A 22078-nucleotide genomic window follows, 5' to 3' on the forward strand; every position below is an offset into this window, starting at 1 on the left:
ACATTTTACCGGCGATGCTAACGCAGCTACTCGGCCATGCTATGGCTATGAATAGCGTCAATAGCTATTCGCTCAATAGCTTCAGTTTCTTCTTCAATACTTTCATACTCCAACCATCTGTTTCAATACATGCGTAATCTGTTGAATCGCTTAATTCGCTGAAATCCGAGTCTGAATCCGAGCTAATGTCGCTATATCTTGCTGTGCTATTCCCATTGTTTGTTTACATTGGCAGCACTGTGTGACGTCACAGGGAAATGGATAGTGGTTTCGAAGATAGCGAAAATAAGGCAATTTAAAGCTTTATTTAGGGATATTCCGAGACCGGTAAAATTTTGAGTAAAACTTCAAAAAATACAACAAGCCCCTGGGAACTGATTTTTATTGTTTTAACCCTTTTGAAATTGTGATAATGTTCCCCTTTAAAAGGACACATTTTAAAAAAAAACAAGACTTCTATCAATATCTGCAGTTGCAGCCTTTTGTTAATATGAAGGTGAAAAATGTAACAAAGACAAGCATTTGTTTCATTGAAATGTTTACAAAAGCATATAATTCAGAAACTATTGATAGAAGTGTTTCATGCTTGTATAAGAAATCATATTTAACTTCATATGTTAAAACAAAATGGGAGAAGAAAGGAGGGATAACTACATCTGAGGAAGAATGGACAATAAAATGGAGATATCAATGGACTTGTAGCAGCTCACCCAAGTGGAGAGTTTGGCTGGGAAAGTTTTATTCCACCTTCTCAGAAGTCTCAGTATGATAACAACTCCCCTGCCTGTTGGACAAATTGTGGGAATCTAAAGGCAAACCACTAGCATGTTTTCTGGGACTGCTCTGCCATAAAGGACTATTGGAAAGAGATACACCAAGCTCTACAGGATATTTTCAAATCACCCCTTGAAAGTAACATTCTGTTTTTCACACATCGCACCTCAGGATTGGCTGAAAAAAGAGAAATACTTCATGAATATCCTACTAGTGGCTTGTAAAAAGAGCATTACCAGGAAATGGATATTACAGGAGAGCCCAACTTTGAAGAAATGGATGGAAATCACAATGGACATTTATAAAACACAGGAGATAACAGCTTTTATTATTTATAAACTAGAGATATTTACTTCATACTGGGAATACTGGGTTGATTATGTCACGCCACATAAGACTAATTTTATGTTTTTCTAATTAGTGATTAAACTGTTTAAAAAAAATGATTACTCCCTATATGTATATAGTTTTTTTCTATGTATTTATTTACTATCTGTTTATACTATTTATTATTATTATCGTTATTAATTTTATTAATATTATTATTACTTTGTTTTTTTGCTGTTTTTCTCTTTTTGTGGGGGAGGGGTCGGGTGTCATCGTTGGGAAATAAACAAAAAATAATATGTTGATCTTTCGGGCAGACAATAGATGTATGATGTATGCACATATGATGTAATGGATAACAATGTCAGATGATGGATGTCCATGAAAAAACAATAATAATAATAATTTGTAAGTAAAAAATACATTTAAATGAAATAGTAGTAGTTGTAGTAGTGACTTCTGTCATGCGGACTGTAGCCTCCACATGAGAGAGAAGTGAGAAGAAGATTGTGTGAATCCTGCCTTCCAGTCCCAGTGTGCTGACATGACACTAGATTGCTTCTCCCTCATTATCCAGCCTGTCAATCTTGGCTCAGCTCATTTCTGACACTCCATTTGTCACATCTGGCAAATTTTGTTCACATTTTGTTTGTGTTTTCCGCTGTTTAATGTTTGAATTCCTGTCCTGTGCTTTTATTTTGGTGGCTCTCCCAGTTTTGTACGTGTTTTCCCGTGGCAGCTTCACTTCTGTCCCCGAGCATTTCCCCTCACCTTTTTTCTGTTTGCAATCAAGACTATTTCAATTGATCCTCTTGCTACCTTTGTTGTCCGGACATTATTCTTTGTTCACGGGTGACTATCCTTTTTGATGTCAAGCTCGAGTACGCACATATTTTGTGGACGCCGTCTGCTCCACATTTCCTGTGAGAGTTTTGCTGGGTTTCAGCGGTTTGTTTTGTTGTCTTCACAGTTCCCTGTTGCTCTCGGTTTTTGTTCGTTTATCAAAAACATCCGTTTTTTTTACTGCATGGTGCCACCTGGTTCATCTGCATCTTAAGAAATCATTCCCAATTTCCGATTTTTGGTGAATTATTGTGAAATTTCCACTGTCATGTTACTCTTTAAGGCTTCACGGTGGAAGAGGGGTTAGTGTGTCTGCCTCACAATACGAAGGTCCTGAGTAGTCAGGGTTCAATCCCGGGCTCAGGATCTTTCTGTGTGGAGTTTGCATGTTCTCCCCGTGAATGCGTGGGTTCCCTCCAGGTACTCCGGTTTCCTCCCACCTCCAAAGACATGCACCTGGGGATAGGCCCCTCCCACCTCCAAAGACATGCACCTGGGGATAGGCCCCTCCCACCTCCAAAGACATGGACCTGGGGATAGGCCCCTCCCACCTCCAAAGACATGCACCTCGAGGGACGGCGTGGCGCAGTGGGATAGTGGCCGTGCGCAACCCGAGCGTCCCTGGTTCAAATCCCACCTAGTATTAACCTCGTCACGTCCGTTGTGTCCTGAGCAAGACACTTCACCCTTGCTCCTGATGTGTGCTGGTTGGCGCCTTGCATGGCAGCTCCCTCCATCAGTGTGTGAATGTGTGTGTGAATGGGTAAATGTGGAAGTAGTGTCAAAGCGCTTTGAGTACTTTGAAGGTAGAAAAGCGCTATACAAGTACAACCCATTTATCATTTATAGGTTGATTGGCAACACTAAATGGTCCCTAGTGTGTGAATGTGAGTGTGAATGTTGTCTGTCTATCTGTGTTGGCCCTGCGATGAGACGGCGACTTGTCCAGGGTGTACAACGCCTTCCGCCCGATTGTAGCTGAGGTAGGCAGCAGCGCCCCCCGCGACCCCAAAGGGGAATAAGTGGTAGGAAATGGATGGATGTTACTCTCTAAAAAAATATTTACTGAGTCAGCTGCTAGTTCACATTTTGTGGAGTCATTTTGCTACCTGTCAAGGAGGGAATTTGTTCTTAAATATCTATAAATAATCCTTAATATTGCCAGCCATAGTGATTAATTTATTAATGAAAAGAACATTAAAACTTGAATCTGACAAAAAAGTAAAAACAAATGCTGTCTTCCTCGCTGATAAAACATGATAAAAACATGCAACTGCTAGCCCCCACTTCTCACAATGTGGCGAGGTGGAGTACTACAAGAGGCACTCTAATATGGTACTTAAATCTATATTTTTAGTCTTATTATCGAGGAATATTGAGGTCACACTTATATTAAAAAAAGTAATGTTAAAGTTTCATCCAGTATTCTGATGATGATGATGACGATGACGATGAATCTGTGTCCGAACTTAGGGTCCAAATTTTTTTAACAATGTTATTAATTCATACTTTTAATTGGAGAATAACATCAATAAAATGCGATGGAAAAAATGTGTTGGAAAAAAAAATAAAAAATAAGATGACCTCTCTTTAACAATGGGAAAATAGAATAAAAATTTAGCAACATATATAATATTCAATAAATGCACACAACTTAAAAAGTCATTCCAGGACAACATATAAGAGTAGAAGATAAGAAGCACAACATTCAACATAAAATATACGTTCATATTAAACATGCTGTGTTTTTAAAGTACATTTAGCACAATCACCGTTTGAGTGTTTTTACATCCCTGCAGCTTCCATGACTGTTACACACTTGTGTTTACTGACCTGATACTTAAACCTGATTGTTTTATCACACAAACGGTTTCTCTCCATTGTGTGTTCTCATGTGTTTGGTCACACATTGCTTTCTGGAGAAACTCTTCTTACAAACAGGGCAAGTAAAAGGTTTCTCTCCAGTATGTGTTCTCATGTGTGTGGTCATGTCAGGCTTCATGGAGAAACTCTTCTTACAAACAGAGCAAGGAAAAGGTTTCTCACCACTGTGTGTCCTCATGTGTGTGGTCATGTGTTGCCATCTGGAGAAACTCTTCTTACAAACAGAGCAAATAAAAGGTTTCTCTCCAGTGTGTGCGTTCTCATGTGTGTGGTCATGTTACGCTTTCTGGAGAAACTCTTCTTACAAACAGAGCAAGTAAAAGGTTTTTCTCCAGTATGTATTCTCATGTGTGTGGTCATGTCAGGCTTCATGGAGAAACTCTTCTTACAGACAGAGCAAGTAAAAGGTTTCTCTCCAGTGTGTGTTCTCATGTGTGTGGTCATGTGATGCTTTCTGATGAAGCTCTTCTTACAGACAGAGCAAGTGAAAGGTTTCTCTCCAGTGTGTATTTTCATGTGTAATGTCATGATACTCTTAGCGTTGAATCTTTTAGCACAAATTGAGCAAGCAAAAGGTTTCTCTCCAGTATGTGTTCTCATGTGTGTGGTCATGTCATTCTTTCTGGGGAAACTCTTCTTACAAACAGAGCAAGTAAAAGGTTTCTCTCCAGTATGTATTGTCATGTGTGTGGTCATGTATTGCTTTCTGGAGAAACTCTTCTTACAAACAGGGCAAGTATAAGGTTTCTCTCCAGTGTGTGTTCTCATGTGTACTGTAAAATTACTCTTATGTCTAAAAGATTTTTCACATTCAGAGCAGTCAAAGTGTTTGTTGTTAGTTTGATGTCTCGTATCACCTTCAGAGTCATTTTTACTTTTTAAAGGTTATTGGATGTGGTCACTGTGATCAGAAGACTGTGACATCATGTGGTCCATGTCTGAGAGTGGAGCAAAGATGCTGTCTGGTTCTGACTTTATATCATCTTCGTCATTAACCTCCTCCAACCTTGGAAGCTGCTCCCACAGTTCCTCTTCTTCCTCTATATGAGTGGGCTCGAGCTTCTTCTGTCCCACACTGGAGCTCCACTCCTGCTGCTTGGAGGGAATCTCTTCATGACTCTCTGCTGACACCTGCTGGACGTCTGCAGAACATAGAACACAAATGAGGTGTTACTTATTGAAGTTTGCAGTATTCAAACTATTCACAGGTGAGTTAGGCCAAATAGACAGCACTCCACGTTATGCATTTATTTAGTTTACCTTTTCTTTGGCCCACCCCTATAAAGTTATTCATTTTCTCCACCTACATTCAAAAGACAGCATCCATCTATATCTTGAAAAACAAAAACAATGATGTGTGTGGTGTTTGAGAACAGTTTGTAAGAGCTTGACAGTAAAACTTTTCATGAACTTTAACTCACCTTAATGTGCTGGACGTCTTTGATCATTATGATTTTGGTTTAGAGCAGGGGTCTCAAACATGCGGCCCGCGGGCAAAATTGCGTTCCGCGAAACGTTATTATGCGGCGCGCGCTTTGATGTGACAATTTTATGTTGGTGCGGCCCATGAGTTTAATCTGAACGGCGCTTGATAGGTCATGCTTGCCCAAGTCCCCAATTTTCCCGGGAGACCCCTGAATTTCAGGGCACCAATTCTCTCGAAGCCCCTGTCAATTTTTACCAGATCAACAATATTCAGGGAGTGCCATAAAGGCACTGCCTTTAGGCGTGCAAGCCTAATTAGAATAGAATAGAATAAAATAGACTTTATTGTCATTATATTTGCATATAACGAGATTAAAGACTCCAACTTGAGTGGCGGTTGTGGGAACAAATATGGGGTGAAATAAATAACACAAGGGGTAATAAAGGAAAAACTAACAATTGAAATAAACAGACAACTATCCAATAAAAATAACAAGCAATCCTGTACAATATACAGCACACTGTAGAAATACAAAATACTGTACAATATACAGAACAAGACAAGAGTACGGAAGTAATAAATAACAATCAGTATTGCACAGTAGGGTATTAGGGCATGATATTGTACAGGGGTGAATTATTATTATTATTAGAAGTTAGATTTTAACATGGTGACAGCTCTGGGGAAGAAGCTGTCTCTGAGCCTGTTTGTTCTGGCTCTGATGCACCTGTAGCGCCTGCCTGATGGTAGCAGGTGGAACAGGTGGTAGCCAGGGTGTGTGCTGTCTTTGGTGATGGTTTTTGCTTTCTTGAGGCAACGGGAGTTATGTAAATGCTTCAGGGAGGGCAGGGGGCAGCCGATGATTTTTTGTGCAAACTTTATGACCCTCTAATTCGCCCGTTTGTCTGCTTCAGTGCAGCTGGCGTACCACACGGTTATGCAGAGTGGTCTAAAGTCCTGTTTTCAGAAGAAAGCAAATTTTGTATTTCATTTGGAAGTCAAGGCGCTATAGTCTGGAGGAAAGCTGGAGAGGAGCAAAATCCAAGTTGCTTGAAATCCAGTGTGTTCCCACAGTCAGCAATGGTTTGGGGAGCCATGTCAGCTGCTGGTTTTTGTCCACTGTGTTTAATCAAGTCTAGAGTCAATGCAGCTGTGTACCAAGAGCACTCCATGCTTCCATCTGTTGTAAAGCTCTATGGAGATGATGACTTCATCTTCCAGCATGATCTGCCAAAACCAGCAGTAACTGGTGTACTGACCATGGCATTACTGTCCGCGATTGGCCTGCCAACTCCCCTGACCTGAACCCCTTAGAGAATTTGTGGGGTATTATGAAGAAGAAGCTGTAAGACACCAGACCCAATAATGCTAATGAGTTTAAGGCCACTAGCGAAGCATCCTGAGCATCCATAACACCTCAGCAATGCCACAGGCCGATTGCCTCCATGCCACGCCGCATTGATGCAGTAATCCATGCGAAAGGATTCCCAACCAAGTACTTAGTGCATTATTTGACATTTTCAAATATTTGATTTTGTTTTGCTGTTATAAATCTTTTTTTTTACTTGGTCCTAGGAAATGTTCACATTTTTTGAGATAGGATTTTTGAGTTTTCTTAAGCTGTATGCCATAATCAGCAATATTAAAATAATAAAAGGCTTGCAATATTTCAGTTGATGTGTAATGCATCCAGAATGTCTGACATTTCCATGTTTTTAGTTTCATTACAGAAAATAAAGGACTTTATCACAATATTATAATTTTCTGAGACAGTCCTGTGTGTGTGTGTGTGTGTGTATATATATATATATATATATATATATATTTCGCCGCTTCTGTCATCACACATACGAGATTGCAAGGCATATAGTCAACAGCCACACAGGTTACACTGAAGGTTGTGATATAAACAACTTTAACACTCTTATTAATATGCGCCACACTGTGAACCCACACCAAACAAGAATGACAAACACATTTCGGGAGGACATCCTGATAGTAACACAACATAAACCGAACGGAACAGATACCCACAATCCCAGGCATCCGTGACTATTCCTGGCTATATTATACACCCCGCTAGCACCAACCCTCCCCCCCCGCCCCCCCGTGTGTCGCTTGAGGTGGGCGGGGTTGGGGGGGCGGGGGGGGAGGGTTGGTGCTAGCGGGGTGTATAATATAGCCACGAAAAGTCACAGATGCATGGGATTGTGGGTATTTGTTCTGTTCTGTTTTATGTTGTGTTACTGTGAGAATGTCCTCCCGAAATGTGTTTGTCATTCTTGTATAATGTTGTATAATGTTGTGCTTACTTGGACTGTGATGAAGCTGTGAGGACTCAGGTGGTTTGTCTTCATGCTCTTCAGTCTTCACGGAGACAACAGTCAGTGGAAACTTGCTGACATCAGCCTCCTCCTGCCCTACAGGACACTCTCCCTCCTGACTCATCCACACTTCCTCCTCTTCCTCTTTCATGTGGGGGGGCTGTGGATCCTCTTCTTCCTCTTTAATGTGGGGGGGCTGTGGATCCTCCCCTTCCTCTTTAATGTGAGGGGGCTGCTGGACGTCTGTTGGGTAAATAAGTAAATAAGATAAAGAGAGTATAGAAATAGTTTTGAACTGACACTGTTAACACAATGACCTTATTTGTGTTCCTTTGTGTGTTGTGTTAAAAGTGTGTAGCAAAACAACCAATAAAAACACTGGAAATACCTACTTTTTTCCTAAAAATTATTCAAAAGTGGTACAGTGAGTACAAAAACAGACTTGGAAATTTGATGCGGGGCAATTTGAAAAGTTTGTATAAGTACGAGGCAGGATTGATTGAAGCATTCTTAACTTCACTGATGTAAAGTGGGTAAATATTGTTTTGTGTATACGGTCTATGACACCTAAACTTTATCTCTAAACTTAATCATAATATTATAATGACATTGTCATTACCATAACTTCAATATCATGGAAATAAAAAAAATATAATTCCAAAATCACTAAAAAAACAAAAAAAACATTCATGGTATGTTTTTGTTATCATGCAACATACTTTCTTGAGGTCATTTTGTTGGCTGGGCCAAAAGGAACTTTTACCAAAACATGTTTTACTATGTGCTGTTTTATGGAGTATCTCCATCTACGACACGCTGAAGGAAAGTCAGTCAACTTTATGTGCTTTTAATAAAACAAGTGTTGACTACTTTGGTTACTGAAAATAAATGTTTACTTTCACTTATTGATGCATGTAAGTGAAAATCAGGAAGCGAAATTATTAGATTTGATTACAGTATAAAATGTATTTGGTGAGTGTGTGAGTTTAGTGTAAACATGTTGATACAGGTTTACATCTTCTTGGGGACTGGAACACAGATATGTCCTGAAAGGATGCACCCATTTTTAAAACCTTCACTAAGCTGTGCCACCAACATTGTCTCACTTAGCTCATTAAGCAAACTACCAGGGTGAGTGAGTCCTGTTAAACCTTCATAGACCTCCTTGTTACTTCTGACCAGTCTCTGATCACCACAAGTGGAACTACTGTATGAGGCTTAAGTGATCATTCCATCATGTTCTGTACCCATAAAGAACATAGAACCGAGGCTGACGGCCACAAAATAAGCGAAGCTACAATCCTCAAGACCAAGACTAGCAAGGCTTTCAATGACAAACTGCCGAAATAAGACTTGCCTCGGTACTTGCAAGTACACAGGTCTTTGGGTCAATTCCTAACCTCAGAAAAGTAAATAACTTCACAGTCAAAGTGGGCGACAATATTATAACAAACAAAAATTAGATTAACTTTCTTGGCTGCATCGTAAAGACTAATCTCTCCAGTGAAAAAATGACTACTCAGGTAGTGAAAGAATCAACCGACAAATTATATTCTTGCTAATGTTGTCCCAATAACAATATTTTGGTACCGGGACCTTTACAAAAATGGATTTTGATACTTTTCTAAAAAAAAAGGGATCACAGAAAAGTGCATTATTGGCTTTTTTAAATAAAAAATGTTTTGGGGTACATCAAACATGTTTCCTATTGCAAGTTTGTGAACATACTGGACAACTTGTCTTTTAGTAGTAAGTATATAAAGAAAAGCTCCTAATTTAGTCTGTTGACGTAAGCAGTAACATATTGTGTCATTTATATTCTATTATTATTAGGTCAAAATTATTAAGGACAAGTGGTAAAAAATGGATTATTAATTTACTTGTTCATTAACTGTAAATATCTGCTTATTTTCTGTTTTAACATGTTCTACCTACACTTCTGTTAAAATGTAATAATCACTTATGTTTCTGTTGTTTGGATACTTTACATTAGTTTTGGATGATACCATAAATGTGGGTATCAATCTGATACCAAGTAGTTACAGGATCATATATTGGTCATATTCAAAGTCCAAAGTGACATATTTCCTGAGTTTATAAACATAATATAAATAATTACAAATAAAAAAACGAAATAAGATGTGATGGCAAAACATTTTGATGTAAACATAGAAGTAGTACTTTTTAGAGGCGGTTTAGTACCGAATATGATTAATGCAGTTGAGATGGGGTCCAACACCCCCCGCGACCCCAAACGTGACAAGCAGTAGAAAATGGATGGATGGATAGTATCACGGTACTTTACCAATACCGGCATTCCGTACACCCTTACTTCTTATATAGTAGGATCACCCCGCTGGTGGGTAGAAATACACTTAAGACTCTAACACAAGCACTCATTTAAAGGCCTACTGAAAGCCACTACTAGCGACCACACAGTCTGATAGTTTATATATCAATGATGAAATATTAACATTGCAACACATGCCAATACGGACGGTTTAGTTTACTAAATTGCAATTTTAAATTTCCTGCGGAGTTTATTGGTGAAAACGTCACGGACTGTAAGGAAATATTAGCGGTGCACCACACACAGCTAAAAGTTGTCTGCTTTAATGGCGTAATTACACAGTATTTTGGACATCTGTGTTGCTGAATCTTTTGCAATTTGTTCAATTAATAATGGAGAAGTCAAAGTAGAAAGATGGAGTTGGGAAGCTTTAACCTTTAGCCACACAAACACACGGTGATTCCTTGTTTAAAATTCCCGGAGGTGAAACTTTACTATGGATCAGAGCGGTCCAGCAAACATGGATCCCGACCAAATGTCAACCAGCAGGTTTCGGTGAGAAAATTGTGGTTAAAAAGTCACCTCTTACCGGAGATCAGCTGAACTTGCGCCATCCATAGAGCTGCCGTCGACTTCCCTCAGAGACTGGCCTCAAGACACCCGTGGACACACCCCTCCGACTATCAGGTAATATTAAACTCACTAATACGTCACTTCCTGTTCACGAGAAAGGACACAAAAGAAAAAGGCTCCGCTTTTGCTACCGGACTTTTTATTTATTCTGAAGATTTTGACAACTGATTTGCGATCACAGCCACAGGAGAGTCACCTGGCATCCTTGACCTCATTTTGGTCAGTTGTGAGGCACTGATACGCTGAAATGAGGCAAGTTGGAAGAGCCGTTTGCCTCAAGCCATCGGCGCCTTACCGCAGCTCAAAGCGGTTGCCTAGCAACCAAAAGCTACGGCGAGTTTACAGCTGTTTTAAAGTGCTTCCAACGTCGCAGAGTGTTATAAGTTGACAGACTAACACCTGAAATCGATCTGTGAACAACGCAAGGTACGCATTGTTGGAACAAACAAGTTAAACGTGCTGCAAGTTGCTAAAGTAACTGCCGTTTAAGACACAAGAGTCACTGATGTCATCGATCTGCCACAATGCCAAAAGTTAAAGAGAAGACTGAAACCCAAAACCTTCGTGTCAGCCGACACAGGACACAACTGGGACCAAGATTTGAGACTGGAAACAGGACATGATGGGAATCAAGAAGGAGTACTACTAAAAATACTCCATGAATTAAAAGAAGATTGGAAAGAAATGAAAGAAATAAAAAAAGATCTGAAAAAAGCAATGGAAGAACACAAACAAGATGTGAAAAGTCTGCAAACTCAAATCATCACCAGAAAAAATGAAGTCTCTGATATGTGCCAACAATTGAAGACCTTTCAAGAAGATATGCGCCAACAAATGAAGACCCTTCAAGAAGACAACTCCATGCTGTGGAATATCATAGATGAAATGGAGCAGGATAAACGAATGAATGATATCATGGTGACAGGGCACCGAATTAAACCAAGATCATATGCGAAGGCTGTGAATAATGAAGGTGAACCAGATGAAATGGACCTTGTCTCGGCAGAACAGCAAGTGGTCAACTTTCTGCAATCAAAGGAAATTGAAATCGACATTAATACCATCGAAACATGCATCCCACTGAACAGAAGAGACAACAACGCCACTCCAGTCGTGCTCGTGAAACTCGTAAACAGAACATCTAAAATGGCATTGCTGAGACAGGGAAAGAAGCTGAAGGGAACAAATGTGTACATGAATGAGCATCTCACTAAACATAATGCTGGAATCGCCAAGAAAGCACGCGACTTGAGAAAGCAGGGAAAAATCCAGGGAACTTGGAGCGCCAACTGTAAAATCTACATCAAGCTGAATGGAGGTCCAGAAGCAAGAGTAATTGTTGTCAATGACATCAAAGACCTGGACAAATTTGAAGTTTACACAGCTTCCACAACAACGATGATAATGGACTCTGACAGAAAACAAGCACCTAAATTCAACATCAACACTACTACACTGCAAGGGACGACTAAAAAAGAAGACCTAGATTCAGGACTGCATCCATATACACTTATAGACATTATTGAAACGACATCAAAGATTGTTGAGCAAGGAAATATGGAACTACAAAACTTCTGCAACAAAGAGCACAAAAACCAGGATTTGGAAAACGATATAGATCCAGATACAATTTTTTTCCCCCACATTAGTAATAATTGTTTTTATTACAAAGATGAGCAATACAATAGCATCATTAAAAGTGATAACAAATTGTCAATTGTTCATTTTAATAGCAGAAGCTTGTATGCAAACTACAACAACATTAAGAACTTTTTGAAATACATCAAAAAACCCTTCAAAGTGATCGCCGTCACAGAAACATGGATTGATGATAAAAAAGGAATAGATTTTGATCTGGAAAGATATGAACTAAACTACATCAACAGAGCCAACAAAAATGGAGGAGGAGTAGTTGTGTATGTGATGAAGAACCCGAACCTCAAAGTGTTAAAAAACATGTCATTAGCTATAGATAATATCTTAGAATGTATTACCATTGAAATATGTCAGGAAAATAGCAAAAACATAGTAATCAGTTGTATATATAGATCACCTAAGTCAAGTATAGAAACATTTGAAGAATGGATCAAGGCAACTTACATGGACAATGGTCAAAAAATAATTGTCTTATGTGGTGACTTTAACATTGACTTATTGAACCCTAACAAGCAAAGGTCTATTGATGACTTCATTGATACAATGTACAGCATCAGTTTATATCCTAAAATCACAAAGCCAAGCAGCATCACAGGACACTGTGCCACACTTATTGATCATATTTTTACCAATGATTTTGATAATAACACTACAAGTGGTCTACTTATAACCGACTTTAGGGATCATCTGCCAGTTTTTACAATATATGATGGAAACTGCAAAAAGAACATGGAAGACAAAAGGACAATTCAAAGACTGTGCACAGAGAAGAGGATGATTGCTTTCAAAATGGAGCAACAAAAGCAGGATTGGGACAATGTGTACAATGAAAAAGAGGTTGATGAAGCATACGAACATTTCTTAAACAAGTTCATAACACTTTATGACAAACATTGTCCATGGAGACAACTCAGTAGTAAACATAGAAAGAATAATCAACCATGGATGACAAAAGGATTAAACAATGCTTGTAAGAAGAAGAATACGCTATATAGAAAATTTATAGTACAAAGAACTACAGAGGCAGAAGTTAAGTACAAAAAGTATAAAAACAAGTTAACAAACATACTACGATCATGTAGAAAAGAATATTACAGTGAATTATTGGACAGGAACAAAAATAATATGAGAGCAACATGGGGCATTCTCAATAGCATTATTAAAAATGGCACTAAGAGGGATTACACCCAATACTTCTCAGATCAGGAGTGTCAAACTCAAATACAGAGTGGGCCAAAATTTAAAACTGAACAAATCCGCGGGCCAAGGTTGAACACATTGCCTTTTAATAGGGACCCAAACAAGTTTTGCAATGAATATTAAACAAGCAAGGCTTAAATATGGCAGCATGGTGGGACAGGGGTTAGTGCATCTGCCTCACAATACAAAGGTCCTGAGTAATCCTGGGTTCTTTCTGTGTGGAGTTTGCATGTTCTCCCTGTGACTGCGTGGGTTCCCTCCGGGTACTCAGGCTTCCTCCCATGGAACAGGCAGAGCTTATATAACGTAATAGTGCAAAATCAACTTTTAAAAAACAAAGGAAAAAACTTCAGTGGTATATTAAATAGAATTTAACTTAAAAAATGAATGCCTCTTTTCTATTTGCAGCCTTCTGAGGTAAATACCAACATTAACTTTTTCCACAGGCTAATAAATTTGAAAATAAAATTAAAATGAGGTGGGCGGGGATTTGGTGGTATATTGTAGAGTTGGTGCTGCAAAGGGTTCTTGGTATTTGTTCTGTTGTGTTTATGTTGTGTTACGGTGCGGGTGTTCTCCCGAAATATGTTTTGTCATTCTTGTTTGGTGTGGGTTCACAGTGTGGCGCATATTTGTAACAGTGTTAAAGTTGTTTATACGGCCACCCTCAGTGTGACCTGTATGGCTGTTGGCCGAGTATGTGTGTGTGAAAGCCACATATATTATGTGACTTGGCCAGCACGCTGTTTATATGGAGGAAAAGAGGACATGACGGCATGTTGTAGAGGACGCTAAAGGCATCGCCTTTAAAGCACGCTACCAATATTGTTGTCCGGGTGCAAATCAGGAAAATGGTTGCCCAGAGAGATTTTCGAGAAGGGCACTAAACTTCGGGAGTCTCCCGGGAAAATCGGGAGGGTTGGCAAGTATGAGTATTAGCGGTGAATGTGGTGTTACCGGCGGGCCAGCTCTAATGTTAATTTGATATTGCCTCAAGGGCCAAATGAAATTAAACGGTGGGCCAATGTTTGGCCCACGGGCCAGAGTTTCACACCCATGTCTTAGATGGAAATAAACATAATGACAACATAAAGAAAGTAGTCGAAAGCTTTAATAACTACTTTGTAAATATTGGACCAAAATTGGAAGAAAGGATTCCAGACCCAGTTTCAATTGAGGACTATAATGATACCATTGAGCAAAATCCCAACTCCATGTTCCTCAGAAATGTGACACAGGAGGAAATAGTTAAAATCGTGAAAAAATGTAAATCAAAGTCTTCAACTGATTGTAACGGAATTGATATGGATACGATAAAAAAGGTTATTGATGAGATCTCAGGACCATTAATGTATATTAGTAACCTATCATTTCAAACAGGTACATTTCCAAACAAAATGAAAATAGCTAAAGTTGCACCAATTTATAAGACTGGAGATAAACATCTATTTACAAATTATAGACCTGTTTCTTTACTTCCACAAATTTCTAAAATCATTGAAAAACTGTTCAATAAAAGATTAGAGAGTTTCATAAATAAAAATAGAATACTCGAAGAGAACCAATATGGATACAGAGCAAATGTTTCAACTTCAAAGGCTTTAATTGAAATCACAGAAGAAATGACCAATGCAATAGATAGTAAAAAATGTGCAGCAGCAGTGTTTATGGATCTAACTAAAGCATTTGACACAATTAATCACAATATTTTAATCAAAAAACTGGAACGATATGGCATCAGAGGGTTAGTCTTAAATTGGATAAGAAGTTATCTAACGAACAGGAAACAATACGTGAAACTAGGCGAACACACTTCTACAACACTAAATATATCCTGTGGTGTACCTCAGGGATCAATACTGGGACTTAAATTATTCAATCTCTATATAAATGACGTTTGTAAAGTTACAAGAGATTTAAAGTTAGTATTATTTGCGGATGAAACAACAGCGTTTGGTTGAGGAGAGAACACAAAGAGGATAATACAAATAATAACAGAAGAAATGAACAAATTAAAAAAATGGTTTGACAAAAACAGACTATCATTGAATCTCAGTAAGACTAAAATAATGCTATTTGGTAACAGTAGAAAAGAAGTGTCAAACACAAATACAAATAGACGGAATAGAAATTGAAAGAGTAAATGAAACCAAATTTCTAGGTATAATGATTGATGATAAACTGAACTGGAAATCTCATGTAAAAAATATACAACATAAAAGTAACAAGAAATACGTCAATAATGTATAAAGCCAAAATATGTTCTGGACCGAAAATCAGTTTATATTCTCTACTGCTCACTAGTGTTACCATATCTGAGTTACTGTGTAGAAATATGGGGAAATAACTACAAAAGTACACTTCATTCATTAACAGTGTTACAAAAAAGATCAGTTAGAATAATACATCATGTTGGATATAGACAACATACAAACCCTTTATTTATTGAATCAAAGATACTGAAATTCCACCACATAGTGAAATTGCAAACAGATAAAATTATACACAAAGCAAACTATAACCTGCTTCCCAAGAATATACAACGATTCTTCTCAACAAAAGAGAAATATAATCTTAGAGCAAAATGTAATTTAAAACATTTGTATGCACGTACAACACTTAAGACCTTCAGTATATCAGTATGTAGAATTAAATGATGGAATGGATTAAGCACAGCAATCAAACAATGTACTAATATCATCCACTTCAAGAAACTCTTCAAACCTAAAGTGTTTACAAAGTAGAAAGAAAAAGAACCATGATAATAAACATTCTGATTTTATTCACCCATTCATTCTCAAAATAATCGTACTTATCTCATCGTATGGAATAAAACTTACTTCACCAATTATTTATTTATTTATTTTTATTGTGATTACTTATTACTTATGGAGTATACATTGTGAATACATTGAGAACAGGAAGTGAACAAAAATTTTAGCAACTGTTATGTAAAGAAAAGGGGTAGGAATAAATAAGCTCTGCTTCTTCCTACTCCTTTTCGAACATGTTGAAAAGAGAAACCGGAAATTGTGATGTATCATGTTGGTATGTGTGATGTAACATGTTGTATGTGTGATGTATCATGTTGTATACATGCATGTGTGATGTATCATGTTGTATGTGTGATGTATCATGTTGTATGTGTGATGTATCATGTTGTATGTGTGATGTATCATGTTGTATGCTTGCATGTTCCAAATAAACTCAAACTCAACTCACTAAAACACAAGCAACACAATAGAAAGATAAGGGATTTCCCAGAATTATCCTAGTAAATGTGTCTAAAAACATCTGAATCAGTCCCAATGCAATAACCTTTTTTTTTTAACTTGATTTTTAATTTTTTTTTCTAGTCCGTCGCTGTCAATATCCTCGAATCCTCGAACACAAATCTTTCATCCTCGCTCATATTAATGACACAGAATGGACCTGCTATCCCCGTTTGAATAAGAAAATCTCATTTCAGTAGGCCTTTAACCCCACTTTGACTACAGAGTTCATGTTTGGTACCGTGATGCCTTAAAAGCCCTGAAAAACAAACTCCAGACAGCCCAAAACAAAATGATTGGGCTTCTGCTTAACCGTCCATCTCGGGCTCACCTTTCAGCCAACCATTTCCTTAACGTGGGGAGGCTCTTGGTATCTGACAGAGTACATCTTCTTGCAGTTGGTCTGGTGTACAAGATACACCATACCACTAAAATACCCATGTACCTGTCTAGATACTTCAAAATATATTCACCATTATAACACCAAAGGTAGTTGTACAAATCACATTCAACCTAGATCTCACTCCAAAAAAGGTTCTAATGTGTTTGCCTGCCATACCACCAACATGTGGAAGTCCCTATCAAAAAGAAACATATTACTGCTTGCGGCTACTCGTAACTGGGAATAAACATAGCCTTTTATCTATTTGAAATTATATTTGCATGTATTTTCTTGCAGTATATTTGTATTTTAAATGCTACTTTCTACATAGTACTATGTGAGTTCAAATATATATTTCAACTGAAAGCATCTCAGGCTTTCTTGTAGCAGTGAATGTGTACCGTGATGAAAGTGTACCCTTTCCTATGCAAACTTCTCATAACTCCTTCAATCAATCAATCACACATTGTTACAAACTGAGAGGAACATCAACCTCAAACTGTCCCCTTTTCGTGAAGAATCTAAGTCAGGGGTCTCAAACTCAATTTACCTGGGGGCCACTGGATGCAGAAACCGGGTGAGAATGGGCTGCAAGAAAATATTTCTTAAAAAATCCAACATGCACTTTTTAATGAATTCACCTTCTTTGAATGGCTTTCCCGCCCTCGTAACATACTTGCCAACTGTGGCGATCTCTCCGGGAAACACCCGAATATCAGTGCCCCTCCCGACAATCCCCCGGGGCAAGCATTCTCCCGGTTTTAACCCGGACAACAATATTAAGGGCGTGTCGCGATGTCACAGTCTTTAGCGTCCTCTACAACCTGCCGTCTCGTCCGCCTTTCCACCATGGCGCACATTAGTAACAGTGTTAAAGTTGTTTATACGGCCACCCTCAGTGTGACCTGTATGGCTGTTGATCAACTATGTCTTGCAGTTGTTTACTGCATCTACAGAAGCCAAATACGGCATGTGGCTGGGCTGGCACGCGGTTTGTACAGGTTGTAGAGGATGCTAAAAGCAGTTCCTCCACGGTGCCCCCTTAATATTGTTATTTTGGAGGAAATTCTGGAGAATGATTACCTCAGGAGGGGCACTGAAGAATTGGGAGTCTCCCGGAAGAATCAAGAGTATGCAAGTACACCGCTGTTGGGCGCCGTTCATATAAAACACGCGGGCTGCACTAACATTAATTGTTCATATTAATCAATCAATCAATCAATCAATGTTTATTTATATAGCCCCAAATCACAAATGTCTCAAAGGACTGCACAAATCATTACGACTACAACATCCTCGGAAGAACCCACAAAAGGGCAAGGAAAACTCACCCAGTGGGCAGGGAGAATTCACATCTAGTGGGACGCCAGTGACAATGCTGACTATGAGAAACCTTGGAGAGGACCTCAGATGTGGGCAACCCCCCCCCTCTAGGGGACCAAAAGCAATGGATGTCGAGCGGGTCCAACATGATACTGTGAAAGTTCAATCCATAGTGGCTCCAACACAGCCGCAAGAGTTCAGTTCAAGCGGATCCAAGACAGCAGCGAGAGTCCCGTCCACAGGAAACCATCTCAAGCGGAGGCGGGTCAGCAGCGTAGAGATGTCCCCAATCGATACAGGCGAGCGGTCCATCCTGGGTCCCGACGAGCGGTCCATCCTGGGTCTCGACTCTGGACAGTCAGTACTTCATCCATGGTTATCGGACCGGACCCCCTCCACAAGGGAGGGGGGGACATAGGAGAAAGAAAAGAAGCAGCAGATCAACTGGTCTAAAAAGGAGGTCTATTTAAAGGCTAGAGTATACAGATGAGTTTTAAGGTGAGACTTAAATGCTTCTACTGAGGTAGCATCTCGAACTGTTACCGGGAGGGCATTCCAGAGTACTGGAGCCCGAACGGGTGCGGGCCGCAAAATAACGTCTCGTGTTTGAGATCCCTGATCTAAATCAAAGCATTGCATCATCCCCACAAGACAAAGCATCTTCCTACTGAAGAAGTGTTAATAATGAAATATAAAGTTAGTAAAGATGTGAGAGTAAGAAGTAAACAAACCTGTTCTGTGTAACACAACTTGAGGTTTCTTGAAAACAGCGTCCAGTAGTTGATGTTGTCGCTCCTTCTCCTCTTTTGTAAGACAAAGTTCCTCCTCATACTTTGCTATAGTTCTTTCGCACTTTTTCACACAATCACAACACTTTACTCTCACACTTGATCTCTACTTAGCGATGTGTTGATAACTTCTGTGTCTTCTGTTAGCAGCTAACAAGCTAAGCTAACTAGCGAGCTAAGCTAACTAACAAGCAAAGATAGCACGAGAAGCGGCACAGTGCTTCTAGCGCATCGACAACACTTTATCCTTAAAGAAAGAATCAAAGATGTATTTTATACGAGGTAAATATTTCAAACTGGAGAACAAATAATAAGACTGTCTTTCTCCGTCCATGTGCTGCACACTTGACGTTACAAGGCAGTACTGCTCTCTTCTACTGTCTTCCGTTTACACCGGAAGCTGGGAATGACGTCACAGCCGAGTGGACGAAGAGGTAGCTCTATATAAGATATTGCCTGCTGTCACTGTTACCATGCTTTTATAACCTGTAATATTTGTTTGAATAACAATGTGAAATAAAAGAGTGTCTTGTTTTTAAAAAATAAATTCAAAGTATATCAAACACAGCTTTAATGTTGGGGTTCAGTGGCGCCCCCCTGCGACATTCATTGCAATGACAAGAGTGAAAGTGCTAGAAATTGTAGCGATATTACTGCCTGATTCCACATGTTTTTATTGTGGTTCCCTTTCACTCCTAGATAATCTATTTTCATACAAAACATTAAAAAAACATTCAAATATCACAGAACGTGATGTCACACGAACCAGAGGTGTGGACTCGAGTCACATGAATTGGACTCGAGTCGGACTCGAGTCATAAATTTGATGACTTTAGACTCGACTTGACCACATTTAAAAAGACTTGCAATTCGACTTAGACTTTAACATCAATGACTTGTGACTTGACTTGGACTTGAGCCTTTTGACTTGACATGACTTGCTACTTTCCCCGAAACCCAAAGATTAAAAAGTTATTCAGGAGCGCTCCGTATCTTTCATTTAGTATTTGTGTGTGTCTGCGTGTTGTTCCCGTCAGCTTGTATGCTCTCAGTACAACAGCCAATCACATTGCAGGTCAGCTTGTATGCTCTCAGTACAACAGCCAATCACATTGCAGGTCAGCTTGTATGCTCTCAGTACAACAGCCAATCACATTGCAGGTCAGCTTGTATGCTCTCAGTACAACAGCCAATCACATTGCAGGTCAGCTTGTATGCTCTCAGTACAACAGCCAATCACATTGCAGGTCAGCTTGTATGCTCTCAGTACAACAGCCAATCACATTGCAGGTCAGCTTGTATGCTCTCAGTACAACAGCCAATCACATTGCAGGTCAGCTTGTATGCTCTCAGTACAACAGCCAATCACATTAGTACTGTTGTTTTGCTCCCACAGCACTCATCCAATCACATTGCAGGTCAGCTTGTATGCTCTCAGTACAACAGCCAATCACATTGCAGGTCAGCTTGTATGCTCTCAGTACAACAGCCAATCACATTGCAAGTCAGCTTGTATGCTCTCAGTACAACAGCCAATCACATTAGTACTGCTCTTTTGCTCCCACAGCATTCATCCAATCACATTGCAGGAAAACCTATGAAGAATAATTCTCAAACAACGCGCCATTGAGATAAAAAATGCCAAAGTTGGTTTCGTTCGGGTATAAAAACTACGACTTGGTCAACAAAAAACGAATTGCCGTATGCAAAACATGCAGTTCGAATATGTAGACGCAACAACTTCCAATTTCGTTCGACATTTGAAGATGCACAAAGAAGGGTAAGTTTTGATTGTAAGCTAAAGTTTATTGGCTGAGTAATGTGACTTTTATTTGCTGTGTAGTTGAATGAGTGAGGCTGTAAACTCACTGCTAACGTTATAACCATAGTCATCTTATAAGTAGACGCGGTATAGAGCACTTCTGCTACTGGCGCTGAGGAGACGAGTCGCGCGGCCGCCATCTTGGAGTGGTGATCCGCTTCACTCAGTGCAATTAATTTGTCAGGAGCAATGAACAGTCGGCCTCCATCTTGGAGTGGTGATCCGCTCCACTCAGTGCAATTAATTTGGCAGGAGCAATGAACAGTCGGCCTCCATCTTGGAGTGGTGATCCGCTCCACTCAGTGCAATTAATTTGGCAGGAGCAATGAACAGTCGGCCTCCATCTTGGAGTGGTGATCCGCTCCACTCAGTGCAATTAATTTGGCAGGAGCAATGAACAGTCGGCGCATTTAATTAATCTTACCTCACTAAAAACCACAGATTTTTGTCATACATGTAACTATGATAAAAGGACACATGCTTTGGTGTGTTTTATTATTCATAGTTTGCTTAACAGTAACAGAATATTTGTATATGCTATAAGTGACCAGACGTCCAAGATCAATACTGGGAATATAATCCCAGAGAAGGGGAAAAAAATATATGCATGTATATATGTATATACATGCATATATTATACATAAAAAATGTATGAATACATTAGATATCTATGTATCTTACGGACCTATAGACTATCTCTGTTGCTGCAGCAGCAGGGAGTTTATTCTGTCTTGGCATTTTGTATTGATATTCTATTACATTCTTCCCTTAAATGATCATGTTTTCAGTGATTGTTTTATATGTATTTTTTTATGTATGTCACTTTGGATAAATGCGTCTGCCAAATACTTCAACATAAACATATATTAACACGCAAAGTCATACCAAAGACTATAAAAATGGGACTCATTACCTCCCTGCTTGGCACTCAGCATCAAGGGTTGGAATTGGGGGTTAAATCGCCCAAAATGTTTCCCGGGCGCCCACTGCACCCCTCACCTCCCAGGGGGTGAACAAGGGGATGGGTCAAATGCGGAAGACAGATTTCACCATACCTAGTGTGTGTGTGACAATCATTGCTACTTTAACTTTAACCTGTAAGTTTTTATATCAGCTAAAACCACCAATCTGTTT

General features: G+C 39.2%; 2 protein-coding genes across 2 annotated transcripts in view; both read right to left on the reverse strand.

The window, feature by feature from the left end:
- Positions 1-3887: 3887 nt before the first annotated feature.
- LOC133547091 (gastrula zinc finger protein XlCGF49.1-like) lies at positions 3888-4596 on the reverse strand. The gene has a single exon (XM_061892904.1). The coding sequence runs from the start codon at positions 4594-4596 to the stop codon at positions 4015-4017; it is 582 nt and encodes a 193-aa protein (XP_061748888.1). The 3' UTR covers positions 3888-4014.
- A 117-nt stretch (positions 4597-4713) lies between these two features.
- LOC133547090 (zinc finger protein OZF-like) overlaps positions 4714-22078 on the reverse strand; it is a 54032-nt gene continuing 36667 nt past the window's right edge. The window contains exons 4-5 of the mRNA XM_061892903.1: positions 7567-7821; positions 4714-4970 (exon numbers count right to left, since the gene is read on the reverse strand). Of these exons, the coding sequence (XP_061748887.1) occupies positions 4714-4970; positions 7567-7821 (512 nt within the window). The remainder of the gene's footprint in view (positions 4971-7566; positions 7822-22078) is intronic.

This window comes from Nerophis ophidion, unplaced genomic scaffold (genome assembly GCF_033978795.1).
Source record: "Nerophis ophidion isolate RoL-2023_Sa unplaced genomic scaffold, RoL_Noph_v1.0 HiC_scaffold_61, whole genome shotgun sequence".
Taxonomy (NCBI): Eukaryota; Metazoa; Chordata; class Actinopteri; order Syngnathiformes; family Syngnathidae; genus Nerophis; species Nerophis ophidion.